An 18,641-nucleotide genomic window follows, 5' to 3' on the forward strand; every position below is an offset into this window, starting at 1 on the left:
CATGCTAAAGAATTGAAAAACAAGAGACCCTAATGATGATGGATGTGAACAAAGTGGGCAGGACACTGCAGAGTATTTTGTTCTGATGAGTTCAAAACCAATACTTTGGCTCTTGGGTGACAGCCTGGGGTTAGTTTATGTTATATTATTGGGGCTACTAGGAAGAGGAGCTGCTGCCCTTTGTAAGAGGGACAGGACATAAAGGATCCCAGAGAGCAGATGGAGACATCCCTCTCCTTGGAGGCTATCTTGGTCAGGTCGTGCCTTGAGGATGAGGAAAAGTGCATGCTCTAGTGGAGCAGCTGTGCTGGTGTGAGGAGTCTCTTTTCTATAGGCTGAAACCACTGGGAAGGTGTTGGGGAGGCAAAGCTCATCTCAGCAAGCCTAGTTTTGCAGTCAGCCCCTTCATGGAAAGGTAGGTGTAAGAACAAGAAAGTGTAGCAGAGATGACCCTGTAACAACAAGCACTTACTTTTACATTACTGTAAATCTCTCATAATTTTTAGCAGCTCAAAGTGCAAGTTGCATGTGGGTTTAAGGGAGGTTTGAGGGTGATATAGTTTTGTGCCCTGTGCCTGAGGGTGTAGGACAAGAAATCCATGGGCTCTGAAGTAATTTTTTCCTATTGCCTTTTTCAGATGAAGGTAATTTTGGGGGTATTGACACACTGACCTATTTCTAAAGCCAAATCTTCACTCAAGGTACAAAAGTAGCTGTGAGCTTTATGTACAAGTGACATGGAAGAGTGATTTCTGAGTTCTCCTGCTTGCTGATACTGAAACAGTCCCTGCAACACCTTTATACCAAATTTAATTGTGATAGCACCACTCCCTCCAGCCTGCCCCTTTCCCTACATTTTGGGCTGTTTTGCTGGCACACAGCAGGCCCATGGGTGTGTTTGCAATTACAGAGGGTGAAACAGGAACAGCTCTGCCTTATCTCCCTGGTTTCCCAATGTCACTAGGCGCATTTTATTTTGAGATTCCTGATGGCGCTTGGCAAAGATAAACAAAATCTTCCATCAGGAAACCTGGGAGCTATTTCCACAGGAAGCTTCAAATCACTAAAGTAAATAAAACCCTTTTACATTATTCCCAGCTATGTTATTTAGCTAGTCTGAGACTGTAACAATTGGTGAGAGGTGTCATATATTAGGGGGCTTGTAGCCTTTAAACAAATGATTCTTTTGGAATCCTGTGCATTTTGCTTTTGTCCCTAGATTTATTCAGAAAATAGTCTTTCTTCACAGAAGACACATCTAGGAAGAGCTCCAGACCTGACAACATGGAAATAGTTGCAACTATATTATTCTGTTGGCACGCTATCCTTCTATGTTAAAAATAGATCACTTGCCTCAGTCCCAGGAGATTTTTAGTTCCATCTTTAGAGTTTTGCTTGGCTCTTCCTAGCTTTTACTGAGCACTGGCACCTGTGAAAGCCAAAAATTATCAGTATTCTAGGCCAGTGTCCTGGCTTTCCCAATACATATCAGAACAATTTCAGATACACTGTGGGTAAGATGCAGCGCTTTCTTAGATCAAAACTTTGGACCTTGGTTGGATTTAAATGTTCCTGAATTCAATGTTTTTCAACAAAATCAAGCATGGGATTCGCTTCATCTAACTTAAGCATTAAAGTTGAGTATCTAAGCCTAAACTGGTCATGCAAGAACACTTCATAATTAATCATGAGGGATTGGGATCTCTGGAATTTGATTCATCTGAAGACAATGGGCTACATTGCTTTCTGGAGGTACTTGTGTCATTCCATGACTATAAACTTTTGCCCGTACACAAAACTAGTAGATGTCTGCATTTTGAAATTTTATGTTAAATATGCTGTACCCCGTGTAGGGAAAGGTTTCTTCCATTTCAGTGGCACTTCCAATTGATACATACTGAACTGAAACCAGAATCTCTTTCCACATGCCCTTCCATATCAAAGAGCATGATGATGGTAGTCACTCATAAATAAATTTATTAAAGGCTTTTTATAGTTTTCTTTGCCAGAAAGAGGAAAAAAGAGGACCACAATGAAATATAAAAGGAACAATTCATCACAAATCCAGTATAAAATGCTAGTATTGGGAATTTAGGGAGTCAGAAGAAGATTTCTAGTGGATTGGTCAATCAATGAAAGAGGTTACTGAAAGAGGGTGTGGGATGTTGTTCTCTGGGGACATATTCTTCACCCTGCCACAGTGACGTTAGGCCTGAAGTGACACTGACAAATGTGGAACTGAATGAAAGTCTGTGTTGAGCTGTTCATGCTCTAAGAGACAAGAAAAGAAGGTATAATTCTCACTTATGAAGGACGAAACTGGTCTTACAGTCTTGAGGCAACTTCACAGCCAAGTGCCGTAGCAATTAGCAGTGAGAGAACAGAGAACAATTGAAAATGGCCAAAGCCGATTTCACTGGAGGGAGAAGGAAATGACTTTATCAGAATATTTGCTACAAATAAACCAAGAGAGGTTGCATTCTAGGAGAAAAACTTGGAAGTGTTTTCTCTTGGGAACTTGCTTCTACTTTCACTTAGGTCGGCGGCATGGCTGAGCCCCAGTGGAGAGGGCCAGGAGGTGGCCAGGAAGGCCGTGAGTCCAGGCCCTTCCCAAGGCGCTGGAGGCTGCCATAACATTGCATCCAACCGCCCGTGTGTCTTTGCAAGTCAGGCTTTTTACGCTGTTGGCTAAATCAGTTCCTGCCTGAACTATCTGCTATGCAAAATCCTTGTTAAAACTCAAGTCGTATTTATGCTGAGGAAATGGTTGGTGCAGCGGTCCTTGATTTCTCTCAGGTGATATTACTCACCTATGTTTAATGCTAAGCAGTCTGCATAGAGTGATCTCCTTGACACTGCCTGCACTCAGCTGGCACCAGGCCAGAGGATATTGATTCTGCTTTCCTCTTGGGTGGCTGATATGCTTGAAGTGCATGGAGTAAATACCTCTGTTCCAAGGGAAATTCAGGCACGTAACCACATATTCCATAATTTCTCTGGATTTTAAGCATATTAAAAAAAAAAAATAAAAAAAATCACTCATCTGACTAACGATAAATAAAAAGAAAACAATATATCCAAGCGTGATGAGCTGCAGTATTTTTCTTTCACCCTCTAGATATTCATCTTCTCTCACACAGTTCACAAGCTGCAGCTGGGACCAGAATTTCTGTCTTTTTTCATAGTCCCAGCATGTTGTCTTTAAATAATTCTGCTTTTGGTACCTTGCCCCAGTCTGTCTTAACTTGGCATAACATTTATACAAGCTCGATACTTCCAAGAGCAGCTTCAGTTTACACGAGCTGATGTCCAAGCCCAAGTGTCTTATAGCTCTAAGACAAATTATAAGAATAGCTGGAGCCTAGCATATGAAAGGAAAGATTAGAGACTTCAGCAGGAAGACAACGACATTGATCAGTTCAAAGGCTTCCTGATAAAGGGGAAAATATATGCCATGTTAATTTTGGCTCATTCGTTTCACATAAACTAAAGGGTGTTCTTGATTTTTGACAGATGTACCGAGTGGATTCCACATTAATTTGGAAAAAATGCCCATTGAAGGAGAGAATTTGGTATTGTCCTGTTCGGCCAACAAATTCCTGTACAAAGACATCGCTTGGATTTTACCGAGGACAGTCAACAACCAAACGAAAGCAAGAAGGGCCCTCAACAAGGAGTACTCCATCACCCTCACTCTGACCATCAAGAACGTTTCCCTGGCACACTCAGGCACCTATGTCTGCCGAGCAAGGAACATATACACGGGGAAAGAAGTGCTTCAAAAGAAAGACGTTACAATCAGAGGTGAGCACTGCAACAAAAAGGCTGTTTACTCTCGGATCCTCAAATATAAGAGCACAAGGAATGATTGTACAACACAAAGCAATGTAAAACATTAAAGGACTCATTAAACAGTAACAGGTGTCTCATATCATCTTGATTTTTTATTGCTGTTGCTACCTTTCAGGCCCTGAGGTGGTGCACATTCCCCCATGGGTTGGACATAGGAGGAATAGCAAACAAAATCATATCGCATGAGCTTCCAGTTGAGTTCAGACGGGTGTTTTCTGCTTTGACAAAGCACGTGGAAGCTGGGGTTTGGAAGATCCCCTGTGCTACATTTTGCATGTTGTTCTTTTTTTCTCTTGCTGTGTCTCCTACTGAGCGATCAGGAAAACTTTGGATCAATCTTTTCTTCCACTTTGATATCGGCCTCGTCAAAAGTGTCAAAGCTGAATAAACTGATTAACTTAAAAAACTGCTGTTTTCAGTCAACAACGGACATTTAATAAGTTAACTTTAATGTGCAGAATGAGCACAACTCAGTTTGAGATTGACTGGACTATATATTTTTTATTTTAATCTGATCTTGATGGACTTATAAATATTACCTGCTGAGCAAGTTCTAATGCTTATTTATTTGAAATTATTTTCTACACTAAAGTACATTAATCTTAAGAAGTATCTTCTAAAGGAAGTATGCAGGGAAGAAATAAAAATGTTGATATAATGCACAGACCTATAATATCATTTATAATAATGATGATTTAAAAACTGACAGACGTGAACTGTGTTTCTCCAAATAAATCCAGGTAGATTTCCAGTTGCTGTGTTGGTCAATTTTTAAAGTCAGTTCTGCACTAATGTAAAAAGCTATTGATAAAAAGCATGAGTATTGTTCCTGGACTGAAGATACAGGAATTTGTAATGTTGTAATTATTTTATTAAAAGAGAAATATCCCACTAACATGACTGACAAGGTTGCAGCCAGCACAGTGAGAGGTTTAATACTTTTTTTTTAAAAACAGAGGTTCAAAACTGAAGCCATTAAAAATATTCATTGCTTTTGGTAACAAATGACAATTGGATTTATTATGGGGATTAAGAACCAACTAAACTGCTGAAGGAGAATTAAGGGCAACCTTAAACTTCCTTGTGATTGTTTCCCTTTTTGATTCCTTCGTCACGATTTTGCTATGAGATGTTTCTGTGTATTATAAATTCTGTATAAGGAAGAAGTTACTATTTTTAATAGATCTGATAACTTTATTTTTTTACAATACATAGCTTTTATTATTTTTGGTTACATTTATGATTGATCACTCATATAGCATTTACATAAGCCATAACAAAACAGACCGTAGTGACCAAAATAGCTACAGCGAAGGAACAAAGTGGCTGTGCTTTTAAAATAGAGGGTGACAACATGACAGTTTCTTGCGCTTGGGAACTCACCAGACTATTTCCTCCTTTAGGTATCGAGACTGTGTCCCACGGCTAAACTTGTCTTTCACGTGGGAATTGCTTTTGTCAAGTGTGAAAGGGTAAACAATAGCATTTCCCCATAATGCCAGCTTCATGGAGCCTAAAATGCTTAGAAAACAATTGATAACCTGGAAGTTGTCAGAGTAAAGAAAAGAATAATCATTTATATCTTGAAATGTCACCTATAGCCTGCTTGTATACAGTAGCTCTTTTGTTCATTATTAGTGTGATGGCTTCCAGAAACAATGTGTTCTTGCAAAGGGACCTGGGTCTCTTTTTTTCCTAAAATATGCCTAAAAAGCAAGCGAAATCATTGGTGATGGCTTAAAAATGGGGTAAATGTGCTCTGTAGCATTTGCAAGTATTCAGAAGGATCACAATACAGAATCCCCTTTTTGATGAGGCTATTTTGTGAGAAGACATTTGATGGCAAGGTGGGCGGTGATGACAGGACGTTCTGAATTTTCCATGGCCTTGGGAGCCGGACTGTGATGACTTGTAGCAGCCAGTTGCCAGGCAATATGAGTGTGGATCAAAAAAAAAAAATTAGGCCATTAGCCTGCTCCTCCATGAAATGGTTGTGAATTGCAATGATGTGCATTACTGCTGGGTGGACGTCCTGCCAGCCTGGTCTTGACTGGTGCTCGGAGGGCCACGCTGTGCAAGGACGTTGTGAAATCTCTGTGGGGCCATCTCTGTTGGGAGGCACAGAGAAAACTCTCTGGAAAGCAGTTCTCAGTGGCCAGATAAAGACTACTGTCACTTTTGATGTCCTCAGAGGATGGGGGAACCTCAGTGGTTTGGGGAGTTTCTCTGCTTTTTGTTGTGTAATATATTATTTAGGGAGAAAGGTGTGAATTATATTTCTTTCTTTTTTTTTTTTTTAAGTGTTAAAATTAAAGCTTGTATTTATATTTTTGTACTGGTAAATAAAAATAAGTGAACAAACAACATAACAGTAACAAAGGGCAAAAAATGGACAGAATGGGAAGTATACACCAAAATGAACAAACCTTAATGTGTTCTCCCCTCTTGCCATTGATTGCTTTTGGAAATGGAAATTCTCCCCCATACCACCCTGGGTCTTCTGTGTGCTGTGACGCCGGTGCCCCCTTCTCCCTGCTATGACCTGTCGTCACTGCCCTGGGCCAAACTCTGCCTACAATGAAGTTCCCTGGGGCAACTGAGAGCAGAGTCTGGCCCTTGGCACCCAGCCCTGAAGCTTTGGGGCAAGCAGAGCAGGGAGGCACAGCCTGTGTTTGAAACTCCCACCCCACGGCTACGCTGCAAAACTGAGCAGGAGAGAGCAGGTGGCTTGCAAACCTAACCCTCAGGTTGACAGAGTCCTTGAAAAATCAGCTGATTGCAGCAGAGAAATTATTGGAAGTATGTGAATGGTGACTGGATCTGAGTTTTAAGAAAGAAAGTTTTTAATATGAAAACCCAACTTTAGTGTATGGCTATAAACAAATTAAAATTAATCACAAATAACTCATGGAATGTGTGGTTTGCCTTTGTTTGTGTCATCTTGTCTGCCTTCATTTTGGATGTCTGGGCTGGGGTGTCCATCATTTATTGCTGATAAATGCAAAACATGGGGCTCTTCTCAGCTTGTGTATGTGTGTCAAAAGGTGCCTGCTCATAGACAGGTTAAAAGCATGACAAAGCTTTTAGTTCTGCGGGGTTCATGCACACTTTGTAAGCTGGTGGTGTGTAGGTGCTTAACATTTCAGGAGAGCTTTTATTCACAGCTGGTAACTTAATGATTGTGAAGATGGAAATGTCTTATAGACAGTCATTTTTTTTGTGAGAGGATAGAGTATAATCTTCCAAACACAGAGTGTCAGAAATTTAGCCGGTGTTATACTTGAACTTGGGGTATTGGTATCTACTGCAGTCCAAAAGAAAAAATCTGCAAGGGGAGTTTTTTTTTTATTATTTTATTTTGTTTTATTTCATATTTTACAATGTGTGTCTCACTGTGTTAGTGACTACTAATTCTGGCAGCATCCTTGAAAAGAAAACTTGCAAATAATTCAGTTCTTGCGGGGCTGGGGAATTCAAGGGAATCTGCAGTGCGTCTGCATCTGTGAGATTGCTCAGGAGCTCTCTGGATTCTCCACCATTGCTTTTAAGGAAACAAAATACCAGAAAGGATCGCGTGAGAGTTGCCAGTGTGACAGAGACGTGTTACCATATAATGCACATAAATGCTGCAAGTACCCTGGTCTTTGTCAGAACGCCTTTCAGCCCTGTATGAAATGGGGGAAGGAGTGGTAAAGTGCTGAAAAGAGGATAAGAGGGATTTGTTGTTTTGCATCTTTCCAGGATGACTTTGACATGATGTCTAGAGTGTTTTTGAAATGCCCTTCTGCTCAGCCCTCGAGCAGAAGCAGTACAGATGAGCCGCGCTCCCAATATTCGCTGTCACTAAATGTCATGGAAGTGTTTTATTGCATTGTGTTTGCCTGGATTTTAGTAGATTAAAGTGAAACAGGAGCTGCGTCGCTATGATGCATGGTGTGCTAGCACTCAGCTTCGGCCCCTGCCATGAGGGTTTCCAGAGGCCGTGGGCTGCCGGAGGACATGGGTACATTTCTCACCAGAGAAGCTTTGGCAGGCGAGCGGTGGTGTGGTTTGGCCAGGCCTTGGTGTGCTCAGCCAAATATGTGAGACACAGAAGTGGAAGAATTTGTGAAGACGTTGGGACATGTAACACAATGCTTTTGTGCTCATCGTTTCTCATTTTAGGCTGTGTGGGCTTACTGAATGCAATTCATAAATGCGTTCTTTAAAGTAAGTAAATGATAAAATTCACATTCGTGGGTATCATGGTGTGTTGTGCAGTGCCATCAGTGATGTTCTGCTGCAAGGGTGTCCTGCTGATTGTTGACAGCTTTGGTCTCAGGGTTTCCTCCTGACGTTTTCATAGAAATGTGGTGCTTTTGGTAAACCCATGTGGTTGATAATGGAACTGAGGAAATCTGTTAAACGAGGTCAGTGTTGGGTGTTTGTTGTCCATCACAACCTGCTCCTGCTGAGTAACAGGAATACTCAGCACACACCGAACACAAAATGGAACAGTAAATAAGATCTGTGAACAACTAACTAGCAGTCTCTAACATCAGTAAAGCGCGGGTAGTGAGGATAATTTAGCCCCCACAGTTACAGGAATGTAAAACGGAGGTGTTGTTTTGTCTCGTAGCTCAAGAGGCACCAGCCCTGCTGCGGCAGCTCATGGATCAGACGGTGAACACCAGTAACTCTGCCATGTTGGACTGCCAGGTTCGTGGCATCCCTGAGCCCCAGATAACCTGGCTTAAAAACCATGAGGAAATACACCAAGAATCAGGTGAGAGCTCTGTATGTCCCCCCACCTTGTACAGACTTTTTGTTGTGCCCTGTGTGCTTTCAGAGACCATTTGCACTCCAAAATGTCAACCAGGCTGGAGGTGTAGACACAACAGGTCCCTGTGGATTCAGAGGGAAAAATATAGATAATAATATCTCATTTTGCATCTTAGAAGAGTCATCTCCAGAGTATCTTATTTCTCTTCATTTACTAGAGAGGGAGCCTAAAGACCAGGTGTCTTGGCCAGAGTACAGATAGGCAGGAGAAAGTCAAGCTTGAATGAGGTGTACAAGTACCAGGGGAAGCCTCTGGTCAAGCATGCAAAGTTTGTTCTAGATTCACAGCCTAACTGCCAGGCTAATTCCACCTCTGGTGTCCCTAAAACTGAAATGTGTCTGCCTGAACCAGGGGAATCCAATGTTTCCTGCAGCAGAAAGGAACAACTTCCCAGGTGACGTGCTGCTACTGCACGAAAAAATTGGGAGATGTTTTCTGCTGTGTCCAAATTAGCTTCAAACATCAGTTTATGCTACTAAACTTCCAGCTCTGATATGGAAGTGTTCCTTGGAGATTTCAGGTGGAAGTGAATGATGGGGGGAAAAGGAAAACCTTTCTCATGCAAATTCATGCACATTCAAATCAGGAGCACACAATGAGATCACGTTATGGGCTCAGCAGAAATGGTTCAGGAGGTTTGGTCTGTAGAAACTTGAATCCTGTGTAGTCTTAAATACCAGCATTTTAGAGAATTTATATTTGAGGTTCTGTCCTGCCTTGGAAATTACTATGGCATGAGTAAAGGCAACAGAAAGAACTCTGCGTATTTGTCAAAGTGAGTTGCAGGCATGCACAGACTTCCAACACAGTCACTGAACTTTATATACAGCCAGATTCTGTGAAGTTTTACCACGACCACATAGTTGTAGTATGCATTATTCACACTGTCGTCTAGAATAGATGTTATGTGCTTAACTTGGGCATAATGCAACACATGAGGTTAGGATCCAGGAAGACATTTCTACAGGGTAGGTCAGAGCACTTTAGTTAGCTGCCTGGAATAGATGGTGGGAGTACACTTCAATGGGACTGTGGTTCGGATGGAGCCAAACGCACAAGTGTGTACTTGACTGCACATTTCCTGGCTATATCACTCCTGAAAGGCAGGCTGAGGCCAAATCTGCTGCCTGCCCCTTCCTTGCTTGCTGGAATATCATCCAGGCTGGTTTAAGGCTTGACCCAGCTGGAATAAGAAAGGTGTTGAAAACTGCAGGTAACTTCCATGTTTTAGGGTACACCTCATGGGACGTCTCCTTGCATTAGCTGGGGTCCTTCTGAGAAGGGGCCCAATGTCCCCTGCCACACGAGCAAGTGAGCTGGGGCTTGGGAGTGCTCAAAGCTGTAGCTGCTTCTGCAGTGGAACTGCTCCTGTGAGTGCAGTGGTAAGCGGTCAGACCACCCATTTTCTAAAACTTGGAGACATGCTGAGAAGCTCGCTTGGACGAGTGTCCAACCACAGTGCTAATCAGTACACGAGATACCAACTGCTCCCAGGTTAATTCCCTTAGGCTGAGCTTTTTCACTCACACAAGTGCTTTGTAAACACTAATTTCCAAAAGGTTCCCAAAGCTTCCAAGCATATTTGGCTTTCTTGCAGAGAACACTGCGCTGTACAGTCTGCGGCTCAGATTTCTTTTGGGAAAAACTTGAAGCAGATATTATTACACAAGTGTCTGTTTTTGTTTATCCCCTGGCTACCGCTCATTGCAAAATATTTCATTTCACAGGAATAATTTTAGGGCCCGGAAGCCGAATGTTGTTTATTGAAAGAGTAAAAGAGGAGGATGAAGGACTTTACCAGTGCATAGCCACCAACCTAAAAGGGTCTGTGGAGAGCTCAGCGTATGTCACAGTACAAGGTAAAGGTGCATTACATGGGAAGAGCAAGTTTGCCCGAGTGATGTTCTTGTTCTGGCTGGAAAGGTGGGGGGGTATGACTTGGGGAGCATGTGGGGAGCTCTGAAAGCAGCAATCTGAAGGAAGTCCTAGCAAGGGAAACGTACCAGGTTGGAAAGGAAGCCTAACAGGAAATGCTAACTCAGAGAGTGTTTACACTGACCTAAAAAGAAGAATTGCTTCAACCTACCAAAGATCAGGTCAGGGTAGAAGACAGATGTAAATTTAGCATCATCAAAACAAACAAAAAAACAAAATAAGGAACACCCTCCTACCCCCTCATTTTTCCATTTCAGGTTGATTCCACAAAAATTAGAGGTCTGGGATATTTTCATTTGCTTATTTTCAATGTAAAGTGAACTGCCAAATCAGGCCAGAAGACTTTAGGCTAGCAATAGGTAGAAATGCATTTTAAAGGTACTTACTGTAAGAAGTAGGTATGATCTAGTGATTTCTGTAGCCATTACTTGAGTTACTTTGCTATTCCTTTAAACATCCAGCTTTGTTCTGCCTTCTGCCAAGCTTGACTCAGACCTGAGTCACCTCAGTGACTTCCACTAAGTAATTTTACATTGCATTAAAATAAAGTGAATTCAGTGACTTTTCAGTTTCATTGAATATCTTTTTGGTTCATCTGTTATAAGATAGGAGAAGCAGGTTGACATTCTCCATGTAAGTCAGTGCCATGTATGAATTTGACATAACCTGTCTTATTGATCTCATTTTTAAGTAAATAGTCCTAAGTGCATTTAGTTTCTCTTTTTAGAGGACAGTTTGATTACCACTTGGTCTCTCAGGCAGGGATTATGTCTTTGTAGCTGTTCTCATAGAATTGCTAAATGTATCTGAATGCTGCTGAGTATTTGGATAGTGCCCTACAGCAAAAGACAATTACAGCTGGTAAACCAGTATTGATTTCCTGCCACGTGTGTGTCAGCAGAGCAGCTTCAGTTAATGGGTATCATTGACGATACAACGAAGCTCTTTTAAAAGATCAGGGATAAGAATACGTACATGTGGTCTGGCCTAACGGGTATAATCAAGGAATTAAAAACCCCCATCTCCTTCTGAATAATGCTAGGGTTTTAACAGCTATTGTAATCACTAAAAGAATGACTTGTCCTTAAGTACTAGCTGTCCAATGCAACCAGTGCTAATTGATAGCTCTGGACAATGTAATTCATTATGGTATTGATTTTTGTATCATTGTATCTCAGCTATTTATTTCAACCACACTCGTTCTGTCAGATGGCTTCTAGGAAGTCATATCTCCTTGTGCATGAACCAGAGAAAATGAAGACAGAAGCCAGGAAGGCTTCTTCTCTGGTTACATGCCCTGCGGGGACCGCTGACGATGTGCTTGCGTGATTCCTATGGGAGCTCTTAGACGAGCAGGAGATGAAGTCTACCCTATTAAAATTTATAGTCTGAGACTAGATGCAACAGAGAGAGAGATTTTCTTATCTGCTGTCATCAGGGAAAATGCCTTTCTACCCCCTCTCTTCTGACTGCACAAGGGGATGTCACTGGAAACATCTTCGCTCACTCCAGACCTGGCAGTCTTCTCCGAAGTGGAGTCCCTGTCCTCCTCTTGGGGAATGGCAGCCTCACAGACCATCCCTCAGCCTGCAGGGACAAAATTGAGGCTTTAACATGGGTCCCTCTCTAGGTTTTACCCCTTCCTTGCCTTTCTCAGCACACACACCATGCCACTGCCACTGCCACAAAGCCGTCCCCTGGCTTTCCAGATCAAAGGCGGCAGAGCAATGCCCCACGTCGGTGGCTGTGCTGAGCAGATTGGAAGGGCAGTTTGCAAATGAGCCAGGAAGGAAACTGTCTGCTCTTTTTATTTCCTCTGAAAAAACATTCTTATGCTCACAGATAAAACAATGCGTTATTTTTGTACCAGCCATGGATGAATGGATGGTGGAATCCAAGGGCTGTCTTTAAATAATCACAGACCTTGTTTGGTTTGGAAGCCGTGCTCATAGGGCTGTCTGAGGAGACAAGGGACTGTGTTTGTGGATATGTTAGAGCAAGCTGTCCATTAGTTCTTGGCTGAGGAGCTGAAGAGGCAGTGAATCTGAATGGACTTAACGAGGACAAGAAATGGCTGCCTGAGCAGTCACGGAGGGGACACAGGCTGGACACGGAGGAGACATGGAGGGGACACAGGCTGTCTCGGGCAGCTTTGCTGCACTGCTCCCAGTTGCCACTGAAGCAATGCCCTTACTTCTTCTGGTGACCCTGGCACACCGCTCTCTCCCAGTGGGAGCCAGTGAGAGAGCTGGCGGCAGAAGTGCAACCGCCTGCAAGGGTGCTGGTGAAAGGAGACCATCACAGTCACTGAAATCCAGGCCTGTAACAAGCAAATGAATCCAGCAAAATGCCCTGAATTAGAGCTATTGCTTCGTAACTTCACATGATCCCTGCTGATGGGAAAGAAAAGCATCAATCACATTTGTGAAGCATCCACTGAACTGCTCTGACACTGTGGAAAGGGAGTTTGCTTCTCATGTAACTGTCTCTGTACCTACCCACCTTTCCGACTTTGTATCTCATAAAGCTGTTGTCCTTCTTGGACCACACTGATTCTGAAGTCATCAGGAATGTTTCCGTGAAGTTTATCTGGAAGTCCCTTGTTTACTGAATGTGGTTCAGCCTGGGTTATGTGGATGACCGTAAGAGAAAAGAAGAACATCAGGGGACACTTAAAACTCCTGATACTACAGGGGATCTCCAAAGTGGGTTGGAAGAGAGCCCTGGAGGTGTCTAGCCTAGTCTCCAGCTCAAACCATGATCATCATCAACTCCACCTCTAGTCAGAGGTGGTTTTGGTTGAATTGCAAAAACCTTCAAGGATGGAAATCCCTCAGCATCTCTGAGCACCTTTCCCAGTGCTGCGGGGCTGTGACCACGAGATCATTTGGGTCGAGCAGGGCAGGACCCCTTAGTGTAGGGGTGGGGGGCACTTTGGGTGCAGCAGAGAGGAATTGGTGCCTCAGCCATTGCTTTTTCCCTGCTTGACACCCGAGTGCCCTACCCTACCTGTTTTGCTTCAGATCAAGCCCTTTCGTACCCCGCTGCAAGGCGTTCAGCCAGCTCTGGCTGCCAGGCTTTAACAAGATTAGGAACCCAATGTTTATAACCTAACCCAACCCCAGATTGGAGAAACGTGCTCTGGTTTCCTAAAGTCACTGGGGCATTTCACAGACAGCGCCTTTGCATCCCTTCACCAACTCCCGCGTACAGGAGCCGTGGGGAAGCTGCTGCCTCCTGCCCGGGGCGGCTGTGTTGTGTCTCACAGGTTTTGTGAGTCCTGCCATATGGAACAGTGGCAAGAAATGAACCATCAGCCTCTCCAGGTTCTGCTGAGCAAGGGTTAGAGGCTGTTACTTGCCATCTGCATGGGTGTTGCTCAGACGGGAGGAGCAGATCCCTGTGTAAAAGGGAAGCCGGATGCTAGTGGACAGGCAAGCTGCCTCAGGATGTATCATCTTTGCCATCAACACAGCCCGTATTTAAATCAAGTTCTTTAAAAATACTCATGCTTTTGAAAACACTCGTGGTATTTTGTTGAAATAGGTACTCTTTACCTCCACTTAGAGTTGTGTTTTCCTTCAATGAGCTTTATTCTCAAAACTCCAGAATGGACGTGCCTGCAGAAACTCAGACACGGGGTTGGATATATCACCTTTACAGATTAAATATTTAGGTGTTGTGCTAGTCAAGTCACAGCTAAAGGAAGCCATTTAAACTCTGCACAAAACTCTGCAGACTTGCCCCAAACCAGGCAACACCTCCCTCTGCATTCCCTGGTGAGCCCACCAGCGAGACATCACTCCTTCCTTCTTCGTTTGTCAGAAGTAACACCGAGCCGCCCGGGGCCTGAAAGTGCTGCCAGTGGAGTTGACAAAACCACTGTGAAATCCTGTGCAGAATTACTCCTTCTTGTCCTCTCGTTTTCTCTCTCCGGAGGGTGTATCAGAATAAGAGGCAGAGCAAGATTTGTTCTTGCATTTGCTACCAGTCGGATGGCAAACATATTGTGGGAAGCGTAGTATTTTGACATGATCACAGGATTTGCAAAACAGACTGCTCTGAAACCATTTTATGAGTCCCTAAGTAGCAGTCTGAAGTGAATTTTATTTTGGCTTTTTTTTTTTTTTTTTAAATCTGTCAGTCAGCTCTAATACTCTCCAGATTTCTAATGCTCATGTTTTCTCGCTGCTCCCTTTTCTGCTGCTGTTGTTTTTGTTTTTCCCTTCCTGTGTTTGATTTGTTCTGAGGTTTGGAGAGCCCTCTGTGCTCCCTGCCAGCTGGGCTCTGCCAGCTCCGCTGGGCACAGCACGGGCTCCGTGTCCCCCTGGGGAACCACGGCTGTGACCGCAGGAGACCCAAGGGCACGGATCCTGCTGGGTCACCACGGGATGGAGGTGTGAGCTGAGCCCCCAGCTCCTGCTCCTTCTGATCCATCCAGACCACGTGAAGGTTGGTGGACTCCTGCCGGCTGTGCCACGACCCTTTTAAGCATCCCCAGAGAGGTTCTGGGTGATGGCTGTGCTGCAGGGCTCAGCAACCAGCACAGAGGGGCTCCCCCGGCAGGGCTGGAGCAGGCACAGTGCCCAGGGAGAGGCAGAAACCCCCCTGGGCAGCAAAACCCAGGCAGCAGTACTGGAGCCATGGGTGTTCGCAGCACCACAAGCTTCCGGCGTGGCTCGTGACCAAGTGTTTCCCTGCCCTCTGCTCCTCTCTCGGATGCAGACATGGCCAGATGGGTTTCACTGTTGTATCATGAAACTGCATGAGCAGGCCCACACACATTCTCACACAGAGAAAAAAAAAAATGTCTAAAAATACCCCACAGCTGTATTTCCAACTCAAAAGGAAACGATCGTCTGACCGGCCATCCCTCACCTGGTTGACTTCACCTCCTGAGCCCCTAAGAGGGGCTGACTTTTTACCAAAAAGTTTTCTGGTGGATCTAGTGCTTTTTTTCTGCATTCAGTACAATGGCTGTGCTGAGGAGACCTTATTTTTCCATTCCAAACAGAGATTAATGCCCCATTGAATAGAAGCTGGTCCTTCCTGGTATTTTATTTTAATGGCAGAGAACCACAAACCGCACCTGGCTTTGCAGGTCGTTTTCTAAAATGCTTGCTGCTTGATTTTCCCAGGCACACCAGAGAGGTCAAACCTGGAGCTGATAACCCTGACCTGTACCTGTGTGGCTGCGACGCTCTTTTGGCTCCTGCTGACCCTCTTCATACGCAAGCTGAAGAGGGTAAGGCTGCGATATGGGGGGAGATCCCAGCCGTGGTGCCTGACCCTCCATCATCTTAAAAATTTATTCCCAGGCTACTGAGATTACTAGGAATATAAAAACTGGGATTCACTCACTGTGACTCCCTGTGCAATCACCACCAGGCTGCAGATGGATGCCCAAGGAACGACTCATGGGGCTGGGTATGAGTAAGCAAAGCTGGAGAGCTGAGGGCTGGGGGCAAAGCTCTCAGGCTCACAAGCATTTGGGTGCCTGACTCCAACCAAAGGCATTCCCATCCCTTTAAAAGCTGTGGGAGTTTGGCACGTCAGTGTCTTTGAAGATGGGAGTGAGGAGGAATGACAGATCCTCACAGACCCGGTGAGGTCTGGTGTGTGCACAGTGTCTGGTACAGTTACATCACTTGTGAGGTGATACGAGGTTGTTTTGGCAGGGCAGTCTCACATACAGATGCTCCTGTATCATCGTGACAATGTTAGCTGCCCTCCTTCTCGTCCAAGAGTGCCAGGGATGGTTTAGCTCTCCTTTCTGCTGACAGCCCACCATGCCACCCCTAAACCCACAGGTCAACACCGAAAATCCAACCCTGCTGCAGTGCAGAAGGACCTTGGGGCATCTCAGGGGCACAGAGGGATTTGAGGGAAAGGAGGTGCTGAGACGATGGGGTTCAATGTGGGATAGGAGACGGGGAAGGGCCACACAAGCCCCTTTCCCCATTCCCACCCCCCAGCAGCACTGAGCCCTGGCTGCATCCATTGCCCAGCTGGGCAGGCACCGGGCATCCTTTCTCAGCCCCTACGGCTGGATGTGCTCCAGCTGGCTGAGTGTGACAAGCTGACTGCAACCTGCAAAAACATTTCATCTCAGCCTGCCTGCATTTTAGGTTTTACACGGAGAACTTCTGTTGACTGATGGGAGTGCAGGACCAGGGCTGTAGGGCAGTAGTCGTCCTTCCTGCCTCCCTACTGCTGCAAGCTTTTGTAAGAAGAAATGCATGGGAGACTTCTTGGGGGGAAAGAAAAGTAGAGGTTAAAGCTGTGGAGAAACTTTATATCTGTACAGAGACAACAAAGCATTTGGGACCAGTTCTGATTTCGCATCAGTAACGATAAAGTAATTGGTAACAGGACTGCAAAGCTGTGGGTTCAGCCCTTGGAGAAATGTAAGTTTTAAAAGTAGCAAGGAGTTGCAGATTTTTTTGTTGTTGTTATTTGTTTCTTAGATTCTTGACAGAGAACAAAAATAATCCTTCTTGCTACAGAGCAAGGGATTTAAACTAGATGACAAGTGAAGGTTTCTTTCCAGACAAGCCTTTCCAACTAGCATTAGTCTGTTTACGGTCTTCTCTGTGTTACTGTTACAAACTCTTACTCTCAGGGATTTACATCTAGAATTAGCTCTGAATTAAATTTCATATACAAATGACGTTGCCACAGTGGAAAAAAAATAACAATAATCTTTAGTGCTCTTTGAAAAACAGAGCATTTTCTTAAAGCCTGGCTGTTACGCATACAGGGTCAAATGATATACTTAGTAGTTCATTGCCACTCAAAATGTTGTTTCCAAGATCTGATTGTGCCAAAGGTTTGTTATTCAGTAAGTCTGAATGGAGAAACGTAGGAAGTTGTCTGCACCTTCCCACTCCCCTACTGCTCTTTGAGGTGGGTCCGCCTAAAATCTCTTCTAAAGTGACTGGTAAGAGCAGTCTGGCACACATCTCTATAAAAAAATGCTACTTTTACAGCAGAGGGTTTTGTGCCTCCTGACTTTTCTCGAGGTATCACTGTAATCCTTCCTGGGACTGACTTTCTGGGTACTTGGGATTGTGAAAGGCAACCAAAGCAGGAGCTGTTAGCTACTGCCATTTTAATCTAGTTATGTTTGCAACCGAAGCATACAAAGCCAGCAACATCCTTTTCAAATAAATGCCTGGAAATGCATGTATTAGGGACATGTTTCCAAGCTGTAGAGGAGGAAAGCTGAAAGTCACAGAGGGCAGTCGGAGCAACAATAAAAAACCATGTAGACATACCTGTGTGTTCGTGTATGTGCTCATGTGCTGTTTCCGTGAGTTTAGGGAAAGCAGTGTGAATAATCTCAGTCAACAGATTTTCCATAAATTTGAGCTAATAGCCAGGAAATTAGAGCAAACACTATTTTTTTTCTCTAGAAATATCAGCACTTCCTGCATCAAGAGAAGTCTAATGGATTAGAGTGGCAATCTCAGTGCTCTTTAAAGAAAAATACACTTCAAAGTGGAAAAGGATGGGCTGCAGAAAACTTTGAGATTAGATTAATTTTTCCTTATATTTAGAATATCATAGAATATCCTGAGTTGGAAGGGACCCACAAGGATCATCGAACCCAAAATTTCTCATGTGAAGTGGATAATCCGTTTATTCAGTAGAAACTGAATGTCTGGAAAATTCATTTTAAGCTACGTGTTCGAATCCAGATAATTATAAATTCCACCAAATTCCCATCATTTCAGTAAATTTGTAAGAAATGATATCAAAGTAATGAAAAACTCTAAAAATTTGTAAACAGTTTCTGAGATATGTAATATCTAGTCTCCTGGTGACTGTTCTTGCAAAACTTCTAACCACATATGACCTATCTCTGCTGAGTATATAGAAAAAATAAACACTGGCAGTTGAGCTCCATCTGTTGCATATGGCCACTTCTTGCTTTGCACAATCATGAAGGAAAGTTATTTTTAACAGCAATGTTTAGTCATTTGAAGAAAATAATTCTCTCGTCTGTGCAGAGGGCCTGTATCATAATACC

The 18,641-nt window shown here is 43.8% G+C and overlaps 1 protein-coding gene across 2 annotated transcripts in view; it reads left to right on the top strand.

Annotated features, from left to right (window-relative positions):
- Nucleotides 1-18,641, top strand: part of FLT1 (fms related receptor tyrosine kinase 1) — a 107,617-nt gene that overhangs the window by 64,861 nt on the left and 24,115 nt on the right. Inside the window, exons 13-16 of one of the 2 annotated variants that reach the window (XM_013189366.3) lie at nucleotides 3,514-3,804; nucleotides 8,471-8,617; nucleotides 10,402-10,533; nucleotides 15,748-15,854. In XM_013189366.3, coding sequence (XP_013044820.3) covers nucleotides 3,514-3,804; nucleotides 8,471-8,617; nucleotides 10,402-10,533; nucleotides 15,748-15,854 — 677 coding nt within the window. Of the gene's footprint in view, nucleotides 1-3,513; nucleotides 3,805-3,967; nucleotides 6,761-8,470; nucleotides 8,618-10,401; nucleotides 10,534-15,747; nucleotides 15,855-18,641 lie in introns of those variants that run through there. The other variant, XM_048072841.2, reaches the window with a different exon arrangement.

Source organism: Anser cygnoides, chromosome 1, assembly GCF_040182565.1.
Source record: "Anser cygnoides isolate HZ-2024a breed goose chromosome 1, Taihu_goose_T2T_genome, whole genome shotgun sequence".
NCBI lineage: Eukaryota > Metazoa > Chordata > Aves > Anseriformes > Anatidae > Anser > Anser cygnoides.